At 41.4% G+C, this 17,147-nt stretch overlaps 2 protein-coding genes and 1 long non-coding RNA gene across 3 annotated transcripts; 2 read left to right on the forward strand and 1 right to left on the reverse strand.

Moving 5' to 3' along the window:
* The first annotated feature begins 251 nt into the window (after positions 1-251).
* Positions 252-2,255, forward strand: LOC143862658 (9-cis-epoxycarotenoid dioxygenase NCED3, chloroplastic-like). Its single transcript, XM_077373726.1, has one exon. The coding sequence runs from the start codon at positions 354-356 to the stop codon at positions 2,121-2,123; it is 1,770 nt and encodes a 589-aa protein (XP_077229841.1). The 5' UTR covers positions 252-353; the 3' UTR covers positions 2,124-2,255.
* A 3,850-nt stretch (positions 2,256-6,105) lies between these two features.
* LOC143862472 (9-cis-epoxycarotenoid dioxygenase NCED3, chloroplastic-like) lies at positions 6,106-8,645 on the reverse strand. The gene has a single exon (XM_077373523.1). The coding sequence runs from the start codon at positions 8,233-8,235 to the stop codon at positions 6,478-6,480; it is 1,758 nt and encodes a 585-aa protein (XP_077229638.1). The 5' UTR covers positions 8,236-8,645; the 3' UTR covers positions 6,106-6,477.
* A 2,098-nt stretch (positions 8,646-10,743) lies between these two features.
* LOC143862542 (uncharacterized) lies at positions 10,744-13,111 on the forward strand. The gene is made up of 3 exons (XR_013240353.1): positions 10,744-11,240; positions 11,830-11,951; positions 12,930-13,111. It is a non-coding gene; the product is annotated as an uncharacterized LOC143862542 (long non-coding RNA).
* The last annotated feature ends 4,036 nt before the right edge of the window (positions 13,112-17,147 follow it).

Here is a 17,147-nt window from a genome sequence, read left to right on the forward strand (position 1 = left end):
GTTTCAAACGCCAAACGGTGTTTTAAACGGTACGCCAAACACGTACTATATAGAGCACTTACATGATAAGGATAGAAGGGAAATCAAGATAACTATGGAAGGAAGAATCCTAATTAAATCTACCTAATTAAATCTACTTTCCTATTATTTCTCGCTTGCCTATTCATATCCACTTGCCTAATTTATATAGTCTCCTCATTTAGCCAACATACCAAATCTACCTCCAAGATGATCCAACGATGAGATCTAAACACAATCCAACCGTTGGATCCCACATATTCTAACACTATTTCCCCCATATAAAGACAACATATGTAAGGGATTCCATTCTACAGTCTCTCTCTCACTGAGTCATGCCTCAGCACCTGCTTCGTCTCTCCAACAACCCCCCATGCAAAATTCCGGCCAATTCTTCTCCGGATACATGCAGAATTCCGGCCAAATGCCAAATCATTGTCAACCCATCAGCGCAAATCTTCCCCAGAGAAACAACCAAGCAATTAAACCCACGGCGTAAATCAAAATCTCCAAAGCCCTCCATTCCAACACCTAAAAATCCATCCCAACTAAACCCATTACAGAGACTATTGGCATCAGCCTTAGATTCCCTCGAATATGGAGTTATAGCTAAATTACAGAAGAATCAAACTCTACCCAAAACCGTAGACCCATCTATACAACTTGCCGGTAACTTTGCTCCGGTGCCCGAATCACCAGTCAGGTATAATCTCGACGTGGTGGGTCAGATCCCATCCATTCTCCATGGGGTCTACGTCAGAAATGGAGCCAACCCCATGTTTTCACCCTCAGGTCGGCACCACCTATTTGACGGTGACGGAATGGTCCACGCCGTTACACTAAACGGAAGTGATAACCCCAGTTACAGCTGCCGTTTCACCCGCACAAATAGACTCTCCCATGAAGAGATATATGGTAAGCCTCTCTTTCCGAAACCCATCGGAGAACTACATGGCCACATAGGACTCGCACGCTTGGCACTCTTCTTCGCACGTGCCTTAGCCGGAGTAGTTAACGCCAGTCTCGGCACCGGCGTAGCTAATGCCGGTCTCGTCTACTTCAACGGCCGACTCCTCGCCATGTCGGAGGATGACCTGCCGTACCACGTTAGCATCACCGGTGACGGAGATCTAAAGACTGTCGGAAGGTATGATTTTTCCGGCCAGCTCCGGTCGACCATGATAGCCCACCCTAAGGTGGACCCTACCACAGGCGAGCTCATGGCACTGAGCTATGACGTTATCAAAAGGCCTTACTTGAAATACTTCAAATTCGATAAATATGGGAGAAAATCTGTTGACGTGGCAATCACCCTCCAACAACCTACCATGATTCACGATTTTGCCATCACGGAGAACTCGGTTGTTATACCTGATCACCAGGTTGTGTTCAAGATCTCCGAAATGGCTCGTGGCGGCTCACCAGTTCTCTACGATCGTAACAAAACCCCACGTTTCGGAGTCTTGCCGAAATGCGACTCGGACGAGTCGAGAATTCGGTGGGTTGACGTTCCAAACTGTTTCTGTTTCCATTTATGGAATGCGTGGGAGGAATATTCCGGGTCCGGTGAGGAAATTGTGGTTGTGATTGGGTCTTGCATGTCGCCTCCTGACTCGGTATTCAATGAATCTGACGAGCCGTTACAGAGTATATTATCAGAAATACGTTTAAATCTTAAAACTGGTGAGTCGACTCGGAGAGAAATCGTTCCGGGTTTGAATTTGGAAGTTGGGCAGGTGAACAAGATGCTACTGGGTAGAAAGACTCGGTTTGCTTATCTTGCAATAGCCGAGCCGTGGCCGAGATGTTGTGGCTTGGCTAAGGTTGATTTGGAAACGGGAGCTGTTACGAAATTTTTGTATGGTGAGGGGCGTTTCGGAGGCGAGCCGACTTTTGTGCCGGCCTCCGAAACGAGAGAGGAAGATGAGGGTTATCTATTGAGTTTCGTTCATGATGAGAAATCGAATGAGTCGGAGTTTTTTATCGTGAACGCAATCAATATGCAGAAAGAAGCCTCGGTTAAGTTGCCGTCTAGAGTGCCGTACGGTATTCATGGGACCTTTGTGAGTGCTGAAAATCTCGAAAAGCAGGAGCTCGGGTTTTAGTAATGTAAATTCTATTAGAGCTTAGAAAAATAAAGAAGGATAAAGCTGTGAATGGAAATTGTAAAGATGTCCTATATGCTCTGTTTTGTTGGCTATTTTTAAGGAGATTGAGGGGAGAACATCTTCTTGAGATATTCTTGAGATTGTTTGGTTGCCTTTTAAGGTCTTTGACCACTAGCACTGTCGGGCGACGGTCGGGTGATGTGGCGCGCTCGAGATCTTCTCTCCAAATTTCTTCAAATCAAAGAAATTTGTGGAGAAGATCTTGGGGAGATCTTTTTGCCCTTATCCCAAACCCCCCCAATATTTGCAAGACAAACCAAACAATGTTTCTTTCTTCCACCCTTAATTTCCCTGTTGACTGATCTGCTTTAGATCTCCCCTTTAGATCTCCCCTTTAATCTCCCCTTTTACAACTAGAAAATGGTTTACTAGGGAGTGGAGTTTTTGTTCGTACATTTTTTTTGTAAATAATATTTCCGCCCTCTTTTGTTTGTGTTTTCCTTAAAATGACTTCATTTCCTCTTCCATTGCTCGTCTTTTCCTGAAAATGAAGTTATTTTCAAGAACAGACATGGAAATGGTAGGGATATGGGGTTGAAATATTATTCTCCCATTTTTGTAATCAGTCAATCTCTTCGTGTATCTTGGTTTCTGTAATCACCAGCTATAAGTACGAAAATCCCCACAATTCATCGAGAACCTTTATTTTGGATAGCTCATATTTTGTATTTGGATTTGGAATTGAGTTCTGAATACAAAATGAATAGAACCGCCAGCTCATGTGGAGGGAGACAGAGAGGGAAGGGGCCAATTACTACTGGAGGGGAGAGGTTGAGGAGCAAAGAGGGTGAAGGAAACTGCCACATATGTGGATTTCCAATTAATTATTTCCACAACATATTTGGAAATCCAATTTTTTTCACTGTCAGTAGCTGATTTGGAAATCCAAGGATTTGATCCGAATCCAAATCACAACGCAAAATGGGCTTCAAATATGAGAAATCCAAATCAAAATCTTCTCGTTTGGTTTGGGCCCTTAATAAATTTGAAGTTTGGTGGGGAGAGAAATAGAGCCAAAAAGTTTTGTCTCGGTGATTCAAGAATAATCAAAACTTAGACTTCTATTCTTACCTTGGAACAGCCCCTTGTAATGTAAAAGGATACTCATAAAAACACTCTAGGGTAGGGGTGGACATGGTTCGGTTCGGTTCGGTTCGGTTTTGGGGTATACCCAGAACCGAACCATATATAATCGGTTCCTTGAAATTGGAACCAGAACCGAACCATATATGTTTGGAACCGAACCGAACCAGAACCATATATAATCGGTTCGGTTCGGTTCTGGGTTTACCCAACCTTCACCAAATGTAGATATTTTTCCTAATCATATTTATAATCGGTTCGGTCCTGTTTATATATGAACTACAAAGACTAACATGCACGAATTTGGAATAATCAGGCACAAATTTGCACAAATTTGGACAATGCAAAAATTATATATGACCTACAAACATGCACAAATTGGAATAATCAAGCACAAATTTGGGGGGTGAATTAAAATTTTAAAGGCAAAGCAACACGTTAAAGAGGGGTGAATTAAAAGGGGGTGGGGTGATTTTATAAAGCGATGAGGCATTGGGTTTTAAGGTGAGAGTCGGTTCTCGGTTCGGTTTTCGGTTCCGGGATCCCAAACCCAGAACCGAACCATATAAATATGGAACCGAACCGAACCGAACCATATGTGCCAGTTCGGTTCGGTTCCTCGGTTCGAACCGGAACCATGTCCACCCCTACTCTAGGGAGCTGTCCCAGGGAAGAAGACATGGGCGAATTTATCACTTCCCTTGAAGAGATAGTGGAAACGTTCTAGAATAAGTTTAGCCGTAGTATCTGATATCTTAAACTATGCAAAAAGGTCTTCGCTTTTTAGAAATTTTGTTTCTTTTTTATTGGTGAAGGGGAGTAAGAGTGTGGGCGGCCGTAGGCGCTTTTCGTGGGCCCCATCGACGGACATAGTAGAAGAGCCGCCACAGAAAAAAGTGTCCGAATTTATTATGATGTTGGCCTTAGACAGATGGGAAAATTCTGTTTCCCACGTGGCACAAAATTTCAGAATGTTTTTATTGGCTGTCTTCCACGTGTTATCTTCTCTGATTGGGTAGCTATTTAGCTCCATAGTAACGCTTTTTTGGCCTTTTTTCCGACTGGGGGCATTAGCCAGATGGGTTAAAGTGACCTGTCTTCCTGCAATAGGATGGCAGTGTCCAGGTCAGCAGATTATTCACTCACATCTCCCAAACGTCATTGCACGTAAGTATTTGGCAATCAAACGAAATGTACAGACCACAACGTAAATTTGTTGTACTTGGGGTTGGGCCCATGGCAAGGTTTTAAATTTTGGTTTCGGCTAAAATTTCGGACATATCCGAAATCGAAATTTCAGCTGAAATCCCAGGCGAAATTTGGTATTAGCTCTCGAAACACCTTTTTTTTCAGACAAAATTACCGAAATTTTGTCCCGATCATAACCAACAATTTCTTCTACCCAAGATTTGTTTTATTTAATGGAAGAACACAAGATTATCAAGATTTGCTCTAAGTTTGTGATTTTCACTTTAAAGCCCCCATCCAATCATCAAAGTTTCAATTAGAAACTTGTTGGATGAAGATCGATAAATAAATGATCCACAAACCCAAGATCAATCCTCAATAACTCTATTTCTCATGAACGAGATGAGAATCCATGGTGGAATCAATGACTAAAAGAAGAATCAAGCCCAAAAATCCCGCCACATACATTTGGAAAACTTTTAATCCACCCTCAAAATCCTCTGCGCTTCTCGATTTCCCCAAAGCTTCACTCGTTCAACTCTAGGGTTGGTTTCTAAAGAAATATGGCTCCTCGTTAGTGTTTATAACCTCGGTTTAGAGAGTCCTAATTCAATTGGAATGTTTTGGACAAATATGTCCCTATTTAAACGAATTTTTGTTTTTAGGGCCTTACGGAGTTACGGGTATTTTGGGGTATAACAGTTGCTAGATCAGTTTTGAATTATCGATCTTTGGCGGATGGTATAGGTTACTTTGCCTCAAGATACTCTTTCATCGCGTTGGATTCAACATACAAGGCCCTATATGTTTCTGTTGTGACAATAATGGTGCTATTATTATTGCTCATATTCCAATCCAACATGACCAAACCAAGGCATATTGAAGTGGACTGGACCATCGCTTTATTAGTGAAGATGTTTTATATTTGTGCTCCCTATGTTTGTAGATCTGTGCTCCCTTTGTACCGGAAAACCATTAGGAGATGTTTTAGGGGAGTTTTTAGGCTCAGTTCTTTGAGATTTTAGCAAAATTGGGCGTGCCAGATATCTATAAACCGACTCGAGTGTGAGTGTTGTGAAGGTTAGACTAGTGTTTTTTGACTTGCATATATAAACAGCTTTGTAAGGGCAGTATTCTACATATCGTTTTATGATTAAATAAATTATGAAAAGCATCGTGAAAAAACCATTCTCTTCCATCTCCTCCTTTCTCTCCATTCATCTTCTTGTCTTATGAAACTGTAGAAACATTTTTCATCTCATAATTGATTGCAGCTGCAGAATAAGAATGGCACCACAGCTCTTAAAGCATAACTAGTTAGAATTCTCTACTATTCCATTATTCTCATCCGTCACTACTGAAATATATGTTCTGCAGTTTTCATGGAAGTTTTTATGAGGAAGTCTAAACTGAAGGGAGCTCTCCTATTGGCTACACATCACCATCATGCATTAATAACAGCTGAAAAGTCAAATATGATGGTGATGTGCAGCCAATGGGGGAGCCCTTTCACCTCTTTTTTGCAAGGGCCCCCTTCAGTTTAGAATTCCTTAGTTTTTATAAATCTTTATGTACTTCATCCAAATGACACTATTTATAAATTTGTAAATTTTAAAATTCTAGATTTCTAATCCTAAATATTTTCAAATCGAAATCCAATGTGTGTCTAAATGATTCCTTATTCTTAAGAGAATACTGGATTAGTGGGCCCCACAGTAGGGTGCATCAAATATAATTGTTTTACTAAGCTCACTAAAAAAAAGAAAAAGAAAAAGATCATCTAAAGATTGCATCTAGGGTTATGTTTAAAGAAACATTTTTCCTATTTTTAAAAATAAAAAGTGAATTGCTAGCGTCCACTGCAAAAGGCATTTCGTAGCTGGTCTGTCGCTTGTTGTCTCCATTCCCTTGTAAACTATTTCTAGCTATAAATATACTATATATATATATATATATGGCATCTAGGCAATTTCCATTCTCGGACATATGTTCGGATCTTTTTCGTTCTTTATTTTCATGACTAATGCCAAAGCTCCTGTGTTTCGAGATTTTCAGCACTAACAAAAGTTCCATGAATACCGTACGGCACTCTAGACGGCAGCTTAACGGCGGCTTCTTGCCGCATATTGCTTGCGTTCGCTATCACCAGCTCCGACTCATTTGATTTCTCATCATGAACGAAACTCAATACATAACCCTCGTCCTCCTTTGCTGTTATTCCGGAGACCGGCACAAAAGTAGGCTCGCTTCCGAAACGCTCCTCACCATACAAAAATTTCATAACAACGCCCGTTTCCAAATCAACCTTAGCCACCCCACAGCACCGTGGCCATGGCTCGGCTATCGCAAGATAAGCGAACCGGGTCTTCCTACCCAGCAGCATTTTGTTCACCTGCCCGGGTTCCAGATTCAATCCCGGAACGATTTCTTTCCGAGTCGACTCGCCGGTCGTAAGATTCAGACGGATTTCTGATAGTATACTTCGTAGCGGCTCGTCCGAGTCATTGAAGACCGAATCGGGAGGCGACATGCAGGACCCAATCACCACCACCACTTCCTCGCCGGAGCCGGTATTTTCCTCCCAGGCATTCCATAAATGGAAACAAAAGCAGTCTGGAACGTCGACCCACCGGATTCTCGACTCATCCGAGTCGCATTTCGGGAGGACTCCGAAACGAGGCGTTTTGTTACGATCATAGAGAACAGGTGACCCGTCATGTACCATTTCGGAGATCTTGAACACGACCTGCTGATCCGGTATAACGACCGAGTTTTCCGTGATGGCAAAATCGTGAATCATGGTGGGTTGATGGAGGGAGATAGCTACGTCAGCAGATTTTCTCCCATATTTATCGAATTTGAAGTACTTGAGGTAAGGCCTCTTATTTATGTCATAGCTTAGAGCAATGAGCTCGCCTGTGGTAGGGTCCACCTTAGGGTGGGCGATCATGGACGACCGGAGCTGGCCAGAGAAATCATACCGGCCGACGGTCTTTATATCGCCGTCACGGGTGATGCCAATGTGGTATGGTAAGTCGTCCTCCGACATGGCGAGGAGCCGGCCATTAAAGTAGACGAGGCCAGCGTTAGCGAGGCCGGTGCCACGGCTGAAGTCGATGATCCCGGCTAAAGCACGTGTGAAGAAGAGTGCCAAGCGTGCGATTCCGAGGTGGCCATGTAGTTCTCCTACGGGTTTCGGAAAGAGTGGTCGACCGTACATCTCTTCATGGGAGAGTCTATTTGTGTGGGTGAAACGGCAGCTGTAACTGGGGCTATCACTTCCGTTTAGAGAGACGGCATGAACCATGCCGTCACCGTCAAATAAGTGGTGCCCGCCGGAGGGTATAAACATGGGGTTGGCGCCGTTCCGGACGTAGACCCCACGGAGACTGGTAGGGATCTGACCCACGAGGTCGAGATTATGCTTGACTGGTGATTCGGGTACCGGAGCAAAGTTACCGGCAATTTGTATAGATGGGTCTATAGTTTTGGGTAGTGTTTGATTCTTTTCTAACTTAGAGATGACACCATATTCGACGGCATCTAAGGCAGATGCGAGCAGTCTCTGCAATGGGTTTAGTTGGGATGGATTGTTAGGTGTTGGAATGGAGGGCTTCGTATCAACAGAGGACCGAGGTTTCGATTTAAGCAGTGGTAATTGCTTGGTTGTTTCTCTTGCGATAATGTGCTCGGACGAGTTGTTGATGATTTGGCATTTGGCAGGGATTCTGCATGGAGGGTTGTTATAATTAGTGAAACGAAGCAGGTGCTGAGACATGACTCGGAGAGGGAGTGTGTGTAGAATGAAATCGGCTATTTTTACCCCTTCTTTATTTTCAGCACGGGATCCCGTTTAGTATTGCTTTCCTTTCGTTTTTTTTTTTTTTCATAGACACACCCACCCCGTCTATGTTCAAATTCTTCTTCGCGCTCATATAAAGCGTTCACTGCCTGGCTCTTATAGCTCACTCACATTTGAAACTTCATGGAAAAGGAAGTGCTGAATGTTTGAAAACAAGTTCATGAAGATGAAGATATGGTCTGCACAATGAAAATGTTTTAAGATTAAGAGGGGTGTAAAAAGGACACATAAATATCAGCTTTGTTATTGTTTTCTTAGCACCCTCAAATCAACTATTTCCATTTCCATAATATGAAATAATATAACATTAGATTCCACAAAATGGCCCTTTCTAAACCGAACCTTTAAAGATATAGAGACGGCTGCACCTATCAACCTAAAGGGTCTAACGTATGAATTGTGTGCCTGGATAGACAGACAACAAATGGTGGAGGGACAAACGTATTTGTCTTGTTGCTTTGAGTTATATGTTGCAAAGAGGACGTTCCACATGCTTCTCTCCTTCATCATTTGCAATAATAGGCAAAAGTTCATGAGTGAGTCAATATTGACTCACCCTAGTTGATTCAATTCCCTTTTACCTGTGACCGAGCTCTTATCCGAGTCTGAATTTTTTCCTACCAAGTCAATCAAAACTCCTCTAACACTCCTGAGTTAAGAGTAAGAGTTATGACTATGTCAACTGAGCACTCAACAATGCCATGCCGAGTTGATAATGATTTGCTTAAGCCTCGCCCAATCTCTTATGGTTGGACCATTATTGAATATTGTTCTCAACTGCAATGTGACCATACGTCTGGACCATTAAGAGCCATTACAGATTGTTAATTGATCACACTTTGATATTTCATTAACATGCCCTCAATCACATGGCTAGGACCATCATTGTATTGTAAGCCACCAAGCACATGTTTTGTTTTCTCTCACGAAGAGACAGCAAAGCAATCGAGCTTTCTTATGGTAAGAAATGCATTGTTCGTCTTGACCATTACAAATTGCTAGCTCTGATCTTTTATTAAAAGGCCGCCAATCACATGGTTAAGATCACCCTTGTAAGCCATCAACCATATATGCTTTGTTTTCTTTCACAAAATTAGAAGCGATACAAGGAACTTTCATAAACGTAAGAGATGCATGGCCCATTAAAGAACATTACAGATTGATAATCGCTTTGTGATCATTCATTAATAGACCACCCATCACTTGTTTTGTGTTCTTTCACAAAGAAAGGGTTGAGAAAGCGAGCTTCTGGACCAATAATGGCTGTGTGTGGTCCTTCTAACCATGAAAGGTAATTACAAATTGCAAATTGATACTTCTCTGATATTTCATTATAGGCCACCAATTACAAGGTTAAAATCATCCTTCTAAACCACCATTCACATGTTTTGTTTTCTTTCGTAAAGACAGATATCAAAGCGAGCTTTCATAAAAGTAAGAGATGCATACCCCGTCTGGACCATTATAGACCGTTACCGACGGCCAAGGCTCTGCTTGTTTTGGATTTCGAAAACGGATTGCAAGTCCAAAACTGATTATTAGACTTTGGGGTTCCACACGAAAGTAAAGATCCCACATCAGAAAAGTGAAAGACATGTGGATGGCCTTATAAGGACTTGGGCATCCTCCCCTTAGCAGCTAGCTTTTAAGGGTGAGTTCTACCCAAATCCTAACAAGTGGTATCAGAGCGAGGATGTGGTAACCCCTGTAACACCCAGCCCCAATGCTTGAACATGTTTTAACTACTTGTAATGGGTGTTATTATCAAATGGACTTATGATTAATTTCCTTGGAATGAGTGTCGTTACTAAAATCAAAATTAGGAATATTTGCTTGGAAATGAGTGTCCCTACCAAAACTCATGCCTCTAGAATAGGGTAATTTTTAAAAGTGGTAGTTTTTTTGAGTAGGGTGTCATTATCAAAATCAGGTATTTGATGTTTTACTAAAAGTAGCTATGCTTTTAAGCAAATGCCATAAATAAAGTAAGGACAAGATTTTTGTGTGCTCATTAGGGATTTCAATTTCGGTCACTAGAAATTGAATTAGAAGTGTTTTAATTTTTAAAGGCCATGATGATTATTGGACTAGTAAGGTACTGTAGGATCCTAAATAGAAGTTCTTAAAGGAAAGTGTAAAGAATGATATTCCCATATAAATCTTGTTTATAAAGGGAAAGTAAGAGAGATGACCAAATCCGTTAGTGCCTTCTTTGAATTTTGGATGGCCATGATTTGTTGCCATAAGAATAGCCAATTAATTTCTTAACTAAATATAGCATGGTGGGCAAGCAAGGCAAGTTGGATTGGTGTGTTGGGTTGGCCATGGGCAAGGAAGGCAAGTTACCTAACCCAATTAAATTGCTTACCTTTTTGTCATATGCAAGGAAATTTTGCCAAATCAAATTTAATTGTTGCATGGTCGATCAAGGCAGTTGCCTTTCTTACAAATCAAGCCTTATGGAAAAATGAGTCACCTAGCATGTACGAAGAGGATTGAGTTTGGACAAGAGACCATTGTTGGTCTTTTCTCTCAATTGAAGATAATATCAGAGACTAGATTAGTTCTCTTTCAAGGCATCATTTTCCCCCTCTTCCTTGAATGACAGCAACCACTTTGTATTTGTGCCCTCATCTACAACATCCCCTAAAATCAATGCCAATGGATTCTAATTCAATACAAGCAGCCCCTATTGCTAGTTGTTTCAGCCCCGTCCGCCATTCATTTGCATTGTTTAGCCTCCTTTCTTGGGGTTTTGAAATACCTTGGAAGTTCTGTGTCGTCTTTGGTGGAAAGTGCAAGAGGAAGCTTGTTGTCTCTGGACCCTCCATCTCATCACCTTTGACACAACCACAATTGGTTGTCGCCGTTCCTTCTCAACAGGGAAAAAGCCTACTATTGCTTGGTCTTTGCAACGAGAGGTGAGTAACCTTCCACCCCAACAGTCCGATAACTCTAGGTCTCATTTCATCCACCAACCTCTTTCTCATCTCTCTATGCTTTAGGGGGGATCTTTTTGTTAATCTTGAGATTTAGCTTCAAAAAAATGTAATTTGTCTTAAAAATTAACAAATCCCTAGCCATTGTTTAAAGGCGGCATTTTAATTTAAATGTCTTCTTTGGACAGTACAAATTGATTGTAAAAGCCCTCTCAATTTCCACTATAGCTGATCATTAAGTTTTCATAAATGGAACCAAAAGTGAATTAATTTCACTCCATAAGGCATTTGGCTACCCTAGGCATGAATTGGACGGTTTAGATCATCATGCTATGCCTTATGGCTATTCTCTAATAATAGAACCAACATTGGTTATGATGTCTCCAATTGAGCTATGGGTACTAAAATGTCCAGGAAGTTGAATTCCTTAGTCTGACCTTTGGCTTTTATCACAAACTATGGAGCTTAGTGGTTTCGGTGATCATATTTGAACCATATCCGAGGCCTAAATGATTTTTACTAGTTGATATCTTCTAGAATAAAATCCTTATTGGAATTTGATGCTACATAGGGTGTTCGACGGAATTCCTTAAAGAAGTTGATCCTTCCCTAGACTTGGGTATTAACTGACCTAGTGGTTACACCTGCATCAATCTTGACCTTGCAAAGTAATTCTTGGAGATTGCGCTTAAGGTAGGTGATCCTACCCTATGTCAGTGTATTACGTATATTTGCATATATTTAGATTTGTTGCAAGCTTTTATTACAGTTCATTTTATGGAACGTGTTTTGAAAAGGTTTCTCACTGTTTTCTTTTAGCATGTCATTCCAAATGATTGAATTGCCATTATCCATGAAATGCTTTAGTCTTAACATGCTTCCTTATCTATACAAAAATAAGAAAAGAGCTTTGTGACTAACATGATTTTTGGAAACTCAAGTTCATGAAACACTATTGAAAAGCATTTTATATATGATATGGTTTCAATGGTTCGGAACGGGGGAGCCCCCAATGGTTTGAAACGTCTACAAAATTTATGGCACGGTATTGCAAACATTAAATTGCTTCTCTCTATATTTGTATACAGTCTTGGTATGGAATGGATTTCCGCCAGTAAGGTTGATCTCTGGTGGGGATCAAGTGCCCAACCTGCCAGTGGGTGAGTACACTGGACATGATCACGTAGACCGGTCAAATTTTATCTGCTCGTAAGGTTGATCTCAGGCGGCCAGTAGGGAGTCCTCTGGCTATTGATAATATTACATTGCGCGATTTAGGACCTGTGAGTCCTGCGAACGAGTGTTCACCTTGGGTTACGCTACTTGCCAATAAGGTTGGAAATTGGCCACAGAGAAGACTGTTAAGTATTTGATTTCCAAGTGGAAAAATGCAAAACCAAGTGTTTGAAAATATATATTCTTTGTCATTGATTTCAAAGTGGAAAACTGCATAACCGAGTGGTTGGAACTGTTTTTGTAAAAACATGTATTTTTCTTATATATCTTATGTAGAAATGATTTTCTTGATTCTTATCAAGTTCTGCATTGGCTAAATTTTATGGCATGTTACTTCTTTTCCACACCAGCATTGTTTTCGTTTTCCTATTAGCTGACTTGGATTTGGAAAACCGGCTGGGCTGTTAGCTCATTATGTGGTTTAACAATTTTCAGATATAGAGGAGCGGCAGTAGACTTGCTGAGATCAGGCACTTGGATTGGAGCCTAGGAGAATTCCTTCTTTATTTCATTATTCCAATTTAGAAACTTTTGTTATTTTATTAAGGTGATTGTCTTGGAATAATTATTGTTGGATTTATAATTATGGAGCTATAGATATATTTCATTGGAGCTTTAATTGAGACTAAAATTTCCGCATTTATTAATCGATCTGAATATTGAGAATAGTTGGTTGTGAGGAAGCCTTGCATGCTTATGGGGGCGACCCTATGGGCGTGCGGCGCCTGTCACGTGTGCCGGACCCTGGATTTTGGGTTCGGGGCGTGACAACCCCTGTGTGCCCTTGAGGATGGAGAAAATTCCTCTGGGAATATCTCATAGTTCCCATGTTGTTTCAGCGTGGAAAGGCAGATTGTTCGGAGTTCCACGCAAAAGTAAAGATCCCACATTGGAAAAGTGAAAGAGAAATAGATGGGCTTATAATTAAGGACTTGGACACCCTCCCATAACGGCTAGCTTTAAAGGGTGAGTTCTACCCAGGTCCCAACAGACTCAAAGTGAAGTCTTTTGTAGAATATAAGCTCCAGCAGGCTTAAAGTGAAGTCTATTGTAGAATATAAGCTGTAAAAGGCTTCTCTATCCTCCCTACCAGTGGTGGTCGAATCTGGCACACATAACCAAAATGATGTAGACCAACCATTTCGTTGGACCAATCACCACGTTCATTGTGATTGGACAATCATAGCCATCAATCATAGAGCTTCTAGAATTAATCTCCAGGTCGTATGCCATTGGGTCAACATCCATTAACTAATCTACACGTTCTTCATATCACTTGGACGTGATCTGTCATCGATAGGTGTAAGATAAAAGGAAAAACTGTTTCAGCCAACCCTTGAAATTTCTCACTCGCTTTGTTGCACCAACCTTCCTTGTCTGTGCCTAAAGCAATCCCTGTGTTGTGTGAAAGAGAAACACCATTACAAAAGGTTTAACGTTAAAGTTTACTCACCTTTCTATTTCTTTTCTCTATACGCCCACATTTAGAGAGAGAGAGAGAGAGAGACTCTTCTAAATTCTAAACCATTAAATAATGTAAGAACATATATAGATTATAGACAACGACTGATTTCTACACCCAGCTTGCCAACACATGATAAGTGCATGGAAGCATTTTTCCTTGGGGGAGCAAAAAGAGAAATAGTAGGGGCATCAATAGGGCTGCAACTCGGGTCGGGCGGGTCGGGTTTTGGAGAACCCAACCCTACCCGAGAAATATCTCGGGTCGGGTCGGGTCGGGTTTTTTTTCGGAAAACCCACGATTCCCAAACCCGGCCCTACCCATGATAAATCTCGGGTCGGTTCGGGTCGGGTCGGGTTTTTTCACGTTGACGCAAATTTTTAAGGAAAATTCTTGTTTGGCAAGGCAACTCAACTCATACAAGCAGAAATTACACTCACATTACACTTGAATCAAACAATGATGTAATTACACTCACATCACACTTGAATCAAACAATGCTGTAATCAAACAATGTTGTAATTACAATCAAACAATGTTGAATCAAACACTTGAATCAACTCAACTCATAGAAGCAGAAATTACACTCACATACAGTAACAGTGGGTGCGTGGGTTTTCACTTTTAACTTTGGGATAATTACATTTACACCCCCTCTAGTTTCTGACACATCCACTTCCACCCCTATAATTTAAAACGTGACAAATACACCCCTGTAGTTTCAATTTGTTTAAGGTTTGCCCCCTCAGCTGAAGGTTCGTCCATAGATTGAAGGGTTAGGATGATCAGATGGAGCTGATTTTTTGGGCACACCATATCTATGTCAGGACCCATCAAATGAACGCTTTGGATCATCCAAATAAAGTGGGCCCCTACCCGAATCCAAACACTACCAAAAAATCATCCAAATAATGTGGGCCCACATTGTTTGGATGATCCAAAGCGTTCATTTGATGGGTCCTGACATAGTTAGGAACTATGGTGTGCCCAAAAAATCAGCTCCATCGGATCATCCTAACCCTTCAATCTATGGACGAACCTTCAGCTAAGGGGGCCTACCTTAAACAAATTGAAACTACAGGGGTGTATTTGTCACGTTTTAAACTATAGGGGTGGAAGTGGATGTGTCAGAAACTAGAGGGGGTGTAAATGTAATTATCCCTTTAACTTTTAACTAACAATAGAAAAAAATATACATACTATAACTTATGTAACTCGGGTCGGGTCGGGTCGGGCCCCTTCAAACCCGGCTCGACCCGAGATTCATGCGGGCTTTTGAATGCTGAACCCGGCTCGACCCGAAACCCATGAAACCTGAACCCGACCCAGGCTATTTTCGGGTCGGGTCGATGCGTGTCGGGTTTTACCCGGCTCGAGTTGCAGCCCTAGGCATCAATGGAACATTGACACACAATCGGATCCGATTGTAAGAGAAAATTAGGATCCGATTAGCCAGTTGATCTCGGTGAAATAGACATGTCATTGAAGATGCGGACTACCTGCACCTGGACAGAAAGACCCTATGAAGCTTCACTGTTCTCTGGGCCTGGCTTTGGGCCTTTCCTGCGCAGCTTAGGAGGATGGACAAAGAAGGACTCCTTGCGGGAGGCCGAGCTATCAGTGAGATATCACTCTGGAAGAGCTAGAATTTTAACTTTGTGTCAGGACCTACGGGCCAAAGGGCAGCCTCAGGTAGACAGTTTCTATGGGGCATAGGCCTCCCAAAAAGGTAAGGGAGGCGTGCAAAGGTTTCCTCGGGCCGGACGGTATGGATCGATGATACCCTAACAAATAGAGGCCACACTTATTTGATGATGACCCAAACCATTCATAAAAATAAGATCGACCCAACAAAATGCAGAATATTCCCCATTCAGCAACTACAAATCGGATGGGAGAGCTTTTGTTGTTGTGTAAAAAAAAAAAAAAACGCGGCTTCCCGCCTCCACTCAATGGGTAATTGTCTCAACATTAACACCCAGAATATAGCAAGGCAAATTAGAGAACCAAAATTCTCTAGGTATAACACTCTCTTCGTCCATATTCCAATACTGAATAATGGATGATCTCTTTGTTATGAAGTCAGTCGAAGTTTTTAAACCATCTATAAACTGAGGCCAACATATGACTATTTTATGCTAGTAATTCAACCAAATCAACGTAACTAACAATATTCCGTCATATTAGTCTATACAGCTCATGTCCCTCCATTCCAAGATTTTCGCTCGTATAATTAAAAGTTGAATCCCCTGCTCCTCCTTTTCCATAAGGCCCTGTTAGGTTTCCAATTTGCATGGATTTTGAGATCATCATGGACCGTTGCCAGAACCATTCCCTCTGATTCGGTTGAGGCTTGAATTCAAGGCAGATGAATCGCGCGTGGAAGGAGACAACATCCAAAACCCATCTCGATTAAGAAACCAGGAAAAAGACAATAGAGGATGTAGCCGAGATTTTACCAAAAAGGACATGGTACAATTGTCGGTTTTGTAAAATCACGATTATCCTCTTCTATACTCCTCCATGCATTTTACATATCCTGCTACTCTACATGCTTCCAAACACTCCCTTAGATAATCAAAATGAAACACTGATTGGTATTGCAAGGATGGATTGTCACATCTCTTAAGTAATAGTACATTTTTTTTTATTACTCTCTATAGATGGTTTATACATTATTATTTGGAGCCGTTTGGATACTAGGTTTTAGAAATCTCAGGATGGGGGAAAGATTTCTAAAACCTGGATTTCTGAGCATACAGCAGCTTCATCATGAACCCTCTTTTACACTGTTTTCAAACTAAAAACTGGATTCTAAAATCCGCGAATCCAAACAGCCCCTTAAGTTATTAGACCGTAAGTGATAGCAGATGGCACATGTTTGATGAGATTGGTAAAGAGAGAAAAATAAAAACTATTAAAGTGTTTGAAGTAGACGTATAAAAGTGAAAGAAAAAACCATTAAATTTTAACGGAAACGGGAACAGTTTGCATAGGGAGCTTACCTATGCAAACTCCCGGAAAACTACTTACCGCCAGCAACCGGAAAAGTTTTCTGGCGAGTGGGTGGTACTGTTTTGTTTCTCTCCGACCGATGAGTCACCCCCCTAAAGTTTCAAGTTGATCACGGAAAGGCGGAGAAGGAGACCGGAGTTTTCAAAGTTGAGTCGCCCTTTCTATAAATTTACTGG

This window comes from Tasmannia lanceolata, unplaced genomic scaffold (genome assembly GCF_043159265.1).
Source record: "Tasmannia lanceolata isolate RefF3 unplaced genomic scaffold, GAP_Taslan_0.1 ptg000037l, whole genome shotgun sequence".
In the NCBI taxonomy this organism is placed as follows: domain Eukaryota; kingdom Viridiplantae; phylum Streptophyta; class Magnoliopsida; order Canellales; family Winteraceae; genus Tasmannia; species Tasmannia lanceolata.

Bases quoted from the DNA above. Each gene is read 5' to 3' on its own strand.
- LOC143862472 (XM_077373523.1), bottom strand. From the start codon at position 8,235: ATGTCTCAGCACCTGCTTCGTTTCACTAATTATAACAACCCTCCATGC.
- LOC143862658 (XM_077373726.1), top strand. From the start codon at position 354: ATGCCTCAGCACCTGCTTCGTCTCTCCAACAACCCCCCATGCAAAATT.